The 10,481-nt window shown below is 37.8% G+C and overlaps 2 protein-coding genes across 2 annotated transcripts in view; one reads left to right on the top strand and one right to left on the bottom strand.

Moving 5' to 3' along the window:
* The window catches only part of psmb7 (proteasome 20S subunit beta 7), a gene marked incomplete in the record, with an annotated part of 8,357 nt that extends 2,452 nt beyond the window's left edge, over nucleotides 1–5,905 (top strand). The window contains 3 exon segments of the mRNA XM_014015132.1: nucleotides 4,634–4,692; nucleotides 4,790–4,941; nucleotides 5,640–5,905. Of these exon segments, the coding sequence (XP_013870586.1) occupies nucleotides 4,634–4,692; nucleotides 4,790–4,941; nucleotides 5,640–5,751 (323 nt within the window).
* A 1,628-nt stretch (nucleotides 5,906–7,533) lies between these two features.
* The window catches only part of nek6 (NIMA-related kinase 6), a gene marked incomplete in the record, with an annotated part of 25,390 nt that continues 22,442 nt past the window's right edge, over nucleotides 7,534–10,481 (bottom strand). Inside the window, 1 exon segment of the mRNA XM_014015131.1 lies at nucleotides 7,534–9,395. Coding sequence (XP_013870585.1) covers nucleotides 9,285–9,395 — 111 coding nt within the window.

The following is a 10,481-nucleotide window of genomic DNA, read 5'->3' as shown; positions in this document are numbered from 1 at the left end:
CCTAATACTAATATAATACTAATATATACTAGTCACATGACCAATTTATAGGGAGAAAATTGGCTCTTCGTAAAAATCTGTTCCAAATTGTGTCAAAATTACAGACTTCAGGCTGTACATCAAACTTTAAATTGTGTTGATAGATAAATAAATTACACAACTTTTTTTTAAATGTTGGTCATATTTGAATCAGAAAGGAGCACCAAGCGGTTAGTCTGCCTGGTGGCATGAATCTTATTAATCGTCAAGTGCCAAAAATTAATCGATTAATGTTTTTCTGACGATTAATTGCATACGATACACGATTATGCCCAACCCTAATTATTACTTGTGAGCTGCCAGGTTTTACTTGCCCACAGTTATTGGAGCTGTTGAGCAGACTGAGCACAGGGATATTTCCTGGTGGCCTGCCTGCTCAGCGATCAAGGAGGGGCAGAACAAATGGCTCAGTTCTGGTTGCTCGTTTTTTGTTTTTTTAAATAAACTGTTTATACTATTTGTGCTGCTTCAGGGAGCAGATACATGAGTGAGCCACACAAATGGCATAAACACCCCACCTGCCCCCACCTTTTTTCTTTTGTCTCGCTCCCATTTCTTATTTTTGCATTTTGAATCCCTACTTAGAACCTTCTTACGGAGTCCGCGAGGGGACACGGGGGGATTTTTTTTCCTTTTGCATTCCCTCGCAAAACATTTGCGTTCCCACGCAAAAGATTGTTTTGTATATGAACCGAATTAAATCAGACTTTTATTTTGAAATATCCAGTTACCAAAACAGGATGTGTCGCCACAAGTTTGTGAAATTGACATGATGTTGCCTGGCTGCACTGTGTTCAAATATCGGCATATGACATACTTCCATGCGTGGCTGTGTGATACTCTATATTCATTCTGAAGCTGAATTAAAGCAGTAGGCTAACTCGCTAATGGTGAACATGTGAGTTTGCTCATAAACCAGCAGGTACAACAGTGATAAACTACTTTTGCGAGGGAACACAAAAGGTATTGCGAGGTAACGCAATACTATTGCGTGGGAATGCAAAAGAAAATAAATCTCCCATGTCCCCCCGCGGGCTCCGTACCTTCTTACCATGCAACACTGCAAAATGTGAATCCTTGCCATTTTTTTCAACTGGTCTTAACTTTTTGCTCAGGAGGGTATATATGTGGTTTTCTAAAAATAATTTCAGAAACCTGAAGATGTTTAGAAATATTTAAAAGGAAGAATATAAACCTCTGGTCAGGCCTTCCCACATGATGGAAATCACTGATACATCACCGACAAACAGGATTTTTTTTTCTAATTCTGTTTTATGAGTTTTAGGATGTAAGAAATCTGTCAAATTTCCACAAAAACTCACACTAGTAGGCATGGGACGGTATGAAATTATGATGATATGATAACCTTGGGCAAAAATATCACGGTTTCATGGTATTACAGTATTATGATTACAGCTCTAAAAATTTTATTTTGAAATTTGTATTTAAAAACAAAAAAATAAAATAAAATAACTTTCTATTATCATATTCAACATTAATTACCTTTGGAAACTGTTTTTAGATCTCAGAGGTGTTGTGCTGAAATTTTATTTACCTGTGTGCATCTGTACTTGATTTTTAGCACCTAATGCAATTAAATTATCCTGATAAAGTTTACATCTAGTAAGATAACTGCTTTTCTATTGCTTTATTATTTAAGACAAGTCAGTATATACTGCACGACAAGTCTTTTTATTGAAGTAATGTATCACGTTGGAGGTTTTTATTGTTTTAAATTTCAAAAGGGTTTTTGACGTAAAGATTATATAATTATGCAGACAGAAATAAGAAATTACAACTATGAATGTGTGTTTATGAACCGCACGTTCAGCTAACGAGCTGCTCAGCTAAAGGAGGCATTCAGTTTTATCACCTTTCACTGAAAACTTATCAAATACACAATCCAACAACTCAAGCAATTTTGCAGACAAGTTGTGATCGGTTCATTAAGCCACAGCAACACAGTGATATGTTTCACAATCTGATGCTAACTTTAGCTCGTTCCTTTCATGATAGCAGAAACTTTACCTGGAGCTGCGATCATGTTAGACGTGTTGCCTCCACGGTCCACATTGCCTCCGTCTTTACAGCATCTTAAGTATTTTCAAATAGCTGGATTTATTATTTTAGACAGGGGAAAAGTTTGGAGAACTCTGCTCTTCAGCCACCATCACACAACCCCTGCAGAGCTGCGAGTGTCGACAGGCAGTCTGCTGCAGGAGTGAGCAGGGGAAAGTCTGCAGCGGCACAGACCCGAGGAAAAATAAACAGTTTTTCATATCACAGTATACCTTGAAACCGGTATTCGGCCCATGCCTAGTTAGTAGGACTGTGTATGGCAAGAATTTGGTGATACGATACATATCATGACAGAGGGGTCATGATACGATATGTCCCGATATGTTTCCATACTGTAAACAAGGTGATGTATTGCGATATTTTTGGTCCAAAAATTCTATTAAATAAAAACCTCTTACTGGGAAAAAAAAAAGAATAACCAAAATTCATTGTCTCAGAAAATTCTAATATTACATAGACATACTTTTGATACATTTAGCTGTGTTCTGCTTTGTATGTATTTTATTTTATTTGTTTCATATTTCATCCATGTTTTCTATTATTAGGCTAAATTTGCCAATAAATAGTTTGAAAATATATTTTTTGCAGCTTTTCGTTTTCAATATTAATTAACAATATGATCACCCAACACTTAACAACAGCGTTTATGTTGTCATAAAGTTCAGTAAACAGATGATATGAAGCTGCTGCACAGTGTTTCTGGGATCAGCTGACCTGCATCCAGAACATGATTTGTATAACTGTGGGTCAAACAGCAGGGCAGGTCCCGAAGAAAACCAGTTAAGAAATTTAGAAGCTAAACGAGTTAAACCGTTTTTGAAGCGAACACAGCAGGATAAAGTATATGGACTTTGATGCGATCATCAGCCGAACATTGAGAACAACAGAGTTTTATGTCACGGGGGGAGTGCCGAGCTCGAGGTGATAGACGCATGCGCTATATGCGTAACGTGAAAGCTGACTACAGTTGGAAAAAAAGAGCGCACAGAACACTTAATTTGTCTTAAAATACAGACATTCTGACAAATAAGTAACTGTTTGTAACCTTACTTCAGCTTAGAAGGCAGAGGGTGTCGGTCTTTTCTGCTCAGATTCAGCTATCGGAGCATGAAGCTAATGTTTACTYACAATGCTAATGCTCTCTTATGGTGCGTTCACACCGAACGCGATTTCAGCTTCAAAATTGCAGCCAACGCTGAAGTTTGAAGCTTGTGCACTTTGAGGTCAGACGCAGGACATCTGCGCTGCACGGCGACAGCCGCCCCGCCCCTCCCTCCTCTGTCCTCTGTCGGGCTCTGTTTAATGTCGGACGAGGAAGTGGCTTTGCTTTATTTACAGACAGCCAGAACGTGTCACGTTCATCAGATAATTAATTCATAATTAATTCACCAGATAATTCAGAGAAGAGGCTCACAGCTGCTTTCAGGACTATTTTTTTCAGTCTGATGAGTCGCTGCCACGCATTGCTGCGGATCAGGACACGACTGCAGGCACTCATTTTAGCTAAAGAGCAGGAGCTCCGTCTGTTTCAGGTTAGTGGACCTCATTCAGTAAACTGTCCCGTCGGGAAATATGTCGCTACGTCACACAGTGGAGTCTCTCTGATTGGTTGACGCTGCGCGTCGAGCTGCAAAAGTTCAGATTTCCCAACTTCAGCGATTTGGACGATTTGGACGATCTGAGCGTTCGACGCTCAGATCGTCCAAATCGTTCAAATCGCGCTGCTCTAATCGCGCTTGAGGCGCCGCAGAACTTCCCGACGTTGCTTGAAGCGCGTCCACCATGGACTTTGTATGTAAACCTGCTGCTCCTGACGCTGAAATCGCGTTTGGTGTGAACGCACCATTACTCTCTGGAGCTCAAGAAGTAGAGGAGCCAAATGGCTGGCTCACTGCTGCCAACTAGTGGTCAGAGGCTGAACTACAACACAAAAATGAACGGCTGGCAGGAAAGTTGACATTTTAAACCTTAATAAAAAAAAATCGATACAGGGCTTTAGAATATCAATACAGTATCGGGAAATGAAATATCGCGATATTTCAGTGTATTGATATTTTCTTACACCCCTACTAGTTAGTAGAATGGTAAAGTAGCCAAAGACAATCTATAAGTGTGATTTAATCGCTGCTCACATTTACAGAATGTTTTTTTTTTTTTTTTGGACATAACCAAACTTTTTCCTATCACCACCAAAAAAAAGTTTAATTTAATAAAAATGTCATTTTGTCAAATCTTTGGTTGTGTTTTCAGGAAAAAAAAGTGTTGGGTGATTATTGTAGGAACGATGTGGTATTTAATGTACGGTAGTCTAATAAAACTTAAAATACATCAAATGTAATGAGCTATGTTTAGCACTCTGAATAGGGTTGACTCAGTTGTGCTGATGGTAGAACCATAGAGTCCAGATTCTGCTCTGCATGTTGTCTTTAAGATGACAACTAGCTTTGACAACATGTTCTTTTTGAACAACCTGATGGCAAATGTCAAGCTCAGGATGTTTTGTTGTGTTTTAAAGGCTCTGGCTCCTTAGCTGCCATGGCTGTGTTTGAAGATCGCTACAAGCCAGACATGGAGGTGAGTCAGCCACTTTGGACAGTTCAGCATCCTTGTCTTTAAACTGAGTTTCTGTAAAGATCCGTTTTTCACACGAGCATCCTTTGTTTTTCCAAAGGAGGAGGAAGCCAAGGGGCTGGTGCGTGATGCCATCGCTGCAGGCATCTTTAACGACCTGGGCTCTGGCAGCAACATTGACCTGTGTGTCATCACCAAGGGCAATGTGGACTACATCAGGCCTCACGATGAGGCCAACAAGAAGGGAGTCAGGTGAGATCTGCTGTGGTGATATTACTAACACATTTTCTTTGAAGTATTTGTGTGCACCCCTTGAACTGAAATACCACTGAGAACCTGATATTTAATTATTTATCTGTTCAAACCACTGTATGACTTTATAGCACACTGCATGTAATCACATAATGGTAGGAGAAACACTGTATTATCTAATAAATTAAGTATTATCTTTTACTTTTTAGGTTTGTTTCTTTTACTGCATTGAATCATTAATTGAAAAATTATTTAAATTTTTTTAATATAAAATTAAGATTTTTTTTCCTCCTCAAGTTATGTGAGGTGATTTCTGTGGTTCTCCTTTGAGGCAATGAGTTATTAAAAAGATTTTAAGAACTCATTGGCAGTCATGTCTCATCATAAAGCATGTGTGAGGATGTTGCTCACCTTGCATCACTTCATGGTTTACTGACTGGCTGCTCTGTTGCTTGTTCTGCCTGAAGACTAGATGAGTTTGAAGCCTGTCAGCTGTGAGTACAGACGGAGCGTTTTGGCTGCAGCGACTAACTCGTCTCAGTTTATTAACTTTGCTCTGCTTAGTTTGACTTTTCACAACACGTGTGTCCGGCTGTGTCTGTAGGATGAAGTGGCAAAATGCAGCATGTTGTGCGTTACAGAAATGTTAAAAGGAGTTGTGTTGGGTGTGACTGACTTTGGTTTCTTCCCTGGTTTAGAACGGGTGATTACAAGTACAAAAGAGGAACTACCGCTGTGTTGACGAAGGCTGTAAGCCCACTGAACCTGGAGCTGGTGGAAGAGTCTGTCCAAACCATGGACACCTCGTAACTTACTAACACAATGTTTCTTAGTGCAAGTCGTTATTACCCTTTTTGAATTCCTGACATTGTTTTTGCCCATGGTTTACAATAAAAGTTATTGTAAATTGAAGGTTCTGTTAATTCTGTTGAAGTGTTACAAATAAAAAGTGTTCTGAAAAGAACAAGTCACACTAAAACAACTTCCTGTCTGAGCCAAACAAGCTGTTTACTGTCTGAATGTATTATTTCTGTTTATCAAGTAGTTAACATTTAAAATTTGTTTTTTTTGTAAATTTTAATCATTTTGATATAATTCAGTTTATACAATACAAATGAAGTTTAGAAAACAGCAAATCGTAAATTTAGTTTGTAATGGACCTACACTGAAATACTTTAAATTACTTTAAATGTTAAATACAGTGGATTAGCGCTTGCTAAATTTAGAGGCACTGGCTGAGATGTTTAAATGTTACTGATAAACATTAACATCTGAGGGTGAAAGCTGTAACACATTTAGTTCAAATGTGTCACTTATTCACTAGGTGACATTGGTTACTGACAATATTCTGCACACAGTAGCCTGCAACAGGCTTATATTAGTGCATTAGAATTAGGGGACCTAAATATTTGAGTTAGTGCAACTCATTTTTAGATCAGCGCTGTCCACCACTAGTTAAATTTGTAAATTTGTAAAAGTACTGTTGTCATCCACAAGAGAGCGCAGTGTGACCACAGGATAAATGTTAAAGTTCTAGCATCTACAGCTCTCAGAAGTTTCTTGCAGGAAAATTTGGACATTTCCATCCTGTTAGACCAATTTTATTTCCTAGCAAGTATTTTTCTTTAAATACACAGACAGCAAAAACAGTAAACATGCATTACAGCTAGTTTATCACTAATGCTAAATGTTCTCACATCATGAACACCCAGCAAAAATCAACAAGTTCCCATCAAATCTGTTCTGTCAAAGGATAATGTGCCATTTAATTAATTTGTAAGAAAAGTATGTGTGAAAATGCAAACTAGCCTAATTTGTTTACCTATAAACAGCTGAAGGAACTAAAATAGGTCAACAGTAACATGAAAGAACCAGAAGTATAATTTGGATGTATTGGTAGGTACTTAATTGTTGAGTAAAACGTGTTTCAGTTGTGAGTCAAATTTGGAAAACTACTGGATTATATCTTAAAATAAGTTTTAGTTTTGATGCTATACTTTTACAATGGATCCTTTTAAGCTTTACTAAATTAATCAAGTTTTACAGATCAAGTTATTTTCCACAATAGTATTTATTTAATGCTTTTGCTTTACAGTAACTGCAAATTTAGACAAAGTATGTTTGAATGTTTAATTAATGGTGAAATACCCTATATTGTTGATTTTGAATTAGTCATAAATGTGACCTAAAATAATAAAAAGGTGTTGAATGATCTCAGCTTTGCACTGAAGGACAAGTCCAGTTTCATAATTGCACATAGTAAGTTGCAGACCACATCAGCGAGGTGACTCAAAATGTTTCATTATGAAGCAAAAAAATGAACATGTAGAAGCAAACTACACTGCCTGGCTCAAACAGACTGACATCTTTTTTTCCCACAGGATGTGTCTTTCAACATGGTTGTTTAAGAAATGAGAAGCAACTCACTGCACCAGCTGGGCTTAAAAAAAACTTGTTGCAGCTGAAAGATAATCGTCCATGCAGTAATTATCCAACAGGCTTGTAGTTAAATCCAGACTTTTAGAGTAAAGCTCAGTGAAGCAGATGGTAAGTGAGCATGCAGTTATGACAGAAAACACTTTCACACCTGCGTGTGTGATAACATTTATTATACTCAGGTTACAAATCGCTAAAGAAAAAACTTGAAACATACTGTCTGGTATTATTAGAACATTTCTGGAAATTCAACTTCTATGCGTACAGATTCACAGTAACAAATCTTTTAAACAGGATGAGTGGTGGATGCTTCACAATAATCTGGTCTAGTAAAACTGTTAGTCTAGATTAGATCAGTTTAAGAGCTGGCTTGCTTTGTTTAAAAAATATGTTTTTCTTTTCTGTGTTTCAGACATCAACACTTCACCTCTTGTTGTGTGCTTGCACACCATCTATATCCCACACAGGAATACTATTAACATGCAACATTAAATTCACATCTAATGTGTAAATATTCAAATGTTGCAAAAATGTTAAGGGTTAAATAAAGTCTGCATCTTGAGATACCTTCTAGCCACGCTTCTAGTTTCACCCAGACACAATTTGACTGAACAGAACCAGTCAGGATCAACTGTTTTGTGGTTTAGCTGCATTCAGAGCACTTTGTTTCTGACTAAAAACTATTCATTTTGCCCAAATAAACACAAAAATCACAGAAAACAAACAAAAAGTTACGTTTTTGTTTAAGCCCTTATTTAAAATTTTAAGTCTCATTTTCTTTTAACCTCGAGTTAGAATGCAGCCTATGAATGCAGTCACAATCTATTTGAACTTCTTGCACTTCTTGCATCCAGTACATCTGAAGACATGGCTGTCTTTCTGGTGGGACACGATATAACGACTTTGACCTTGCTGCTGCATTAGCTTCACCTGGGCCAGCAGAATGTGTTTCTAAGAATTAGAAACAGAAAAGTCTAGTCTTCATAAGATCTTTGGCAGGGTTGCAGCAGACACTACGGTCCTTCACTCTGTAAATGTTGCCAGTTATTAACAGTCATACTGTAACAACTTAAAACAAACAGGCACAAAACTGTTCTAAAAATATATATATATATTTTGTGTTGCAATTTTATAAACAACAAATAAAACATTTTAAAATAACAGTTACCCTTACATAAGGAATGTTTACTAGTTTTTCTCTGGGGTTTTTAACAGCACCTCACATTTGTATAAAGACAGTTGCTTGAGGTAAAACTATCTTTGCTAACTTTACAAACTTCATTTCTTAAAGAGCATTACTTTTTATAAATGTTATCAACAGGCTTTAAACTAATACTGTAACATTTAAATGGATATTTTAGGAAAATAGACAGAGAGGCTTTCATACACAAATCCTTCAATAAGGAAAAAAGTGACATCTGACCTTCATTACAACAAACTACAAGTTAAAGAGAGTCGATACTTTCAGTAAATCCTTCATAATGAGAGTCAACCCCACCTACTGTCAATTTAAAACACATAATTTGGAACATGAATAGAAAAACATGTAATAGATGAACATTTAATCTGCTCAGCATTTACTACACACAAATTAAAAGAAAAATCAGGGTTTGAATGGAATGCAGCAGTTGTGCAGTTTTGCAGGAATCAGAGAACGATGCAGCTCTTTGTTCTCAGGTAAAAGAAAGAAAATAAACAGGCACCTCTCATGTGGGCAACAGTTATCCCAGCCTCACCTCCTGAGTGCTGCTCAACTACTGTACTCCCTTACACCTGTGCAGAACAGGTGTTGCTACCTGTGCATATCTTTGTTTTTATTTCCTGGAAATGAAGCTTAAGGCACATTTCTGCAACATCAGGCGCAGCTAACATCAAAGGGTTTAAGTTGCTCAGACGATGAGAGGCGTTCAGGTGCTGGAGGTCCACACGTGCATCTGTTTGGCGATCTGAAGGACAAAAATGATGTCCGGCCTCTGGTCTGGGTCAGGGTTGATGCACATGCTGACCAAGTCCCGCAGCTGAGGAATAATGTAGAGGGTTAATCACTCTTAGTATTAAAACTACAACAGACTATTAGGACCAGACTACCTGATTTTTTTAAAATTACGAGAATAAAGTCATAATACGAGAAAAAAAGTTGTGAAATTACATATGTCCATTTTCTGACCAACGCACTCCTGCTGTGAACAGTCGTGCATGTCGGTGTTGGTGCAAGTAGTTCACAATTGACTTTTGGGTCACAGTTAATGTAATTTGCTTCCATCCACATTATGTGAAGACTAAATCCATCAAAGCAAACAATAACATATGACTTCAGTTCATCATTTGAATCCATGTCACAGTGTGTTGGGCCTCCTGATGTTCTTCTGACGTCAGACATAAATCATGGGAATATCCAGGAAGACGCCGACAGAAACAGTTGATCAATCATGTGAGGTAAATGTTCTCTGTCAGAACTTAATCGACAAATGTGTTTCTGATCCCCCTTCATAAACTCTTTTTGGTAAAATCCAAAACCACCTCAAGCGAGTGTAAAAAAAAAGATTTTTTGAATTTTGCACTTTTCATAAATGTTTTCAAATGCAATACTTCAAAATGCACATAAAAAACACAGCTACTGTTTCCCGAGAAAACGAGGTCTCAAAATACACTATTTTGCAAAAAGTATTGGCTCACCTGCCTTGACTCACATCCATATAACCCCACTCATGTTTGGTGTGGTGGTGGGGTCCTCCTGACCCCCACCTGATTAAGTGGTGGTTGGGGGGTCGAAGGGGGGATTGGGGTGGGGTCATTAGGTGGTGTTTGTGGGTGGCCTGGCTGGCTCCCTAAGAGGCAGCCATGACTTTTAACTTGCTAGCTTCGTTAGCACACAGCAAGGACAGTGTTGGGGTTAAGTGACATCCCATTCCTTCAGTACAGCGGGTAAAATAAGTATTGAACATGTCACCATTTTTCTCAGTAAATATATTACTAGAGGTGCTAATGACATGAAATTTTCACCAGATGTTGGTAACAACCCAAGTGATCCATACATACAAAGAAATAAGTATTGAACACACTTACTGAAATTTATCTAATACTTTGTACAAAAGCCTTTGTTG

This window comes from Austrofundulus limnaeus, unplaced genomic scaffold (assembly GCF_001266775.1).
Source record: "Austrofundulus limnaeus strain Quisiro unplaced genomic scaffold, Austrofundulus_limnaeus-1.0 Scaffold123, whole genome shotgun sequence".
NCBI classification, from domain to species: Eukaryota; Metazoa; Chordata; class Actinopteri; order Cyprinodontiformes; family Rivulidae; genus Austrofundulus; species Austrofundulus limnaeus.
The sequence above is the reverse complement of the archived record's forward strand: the minus strand, read 5'-3'. Positions and strand labels throughout refer to the sequence as shown.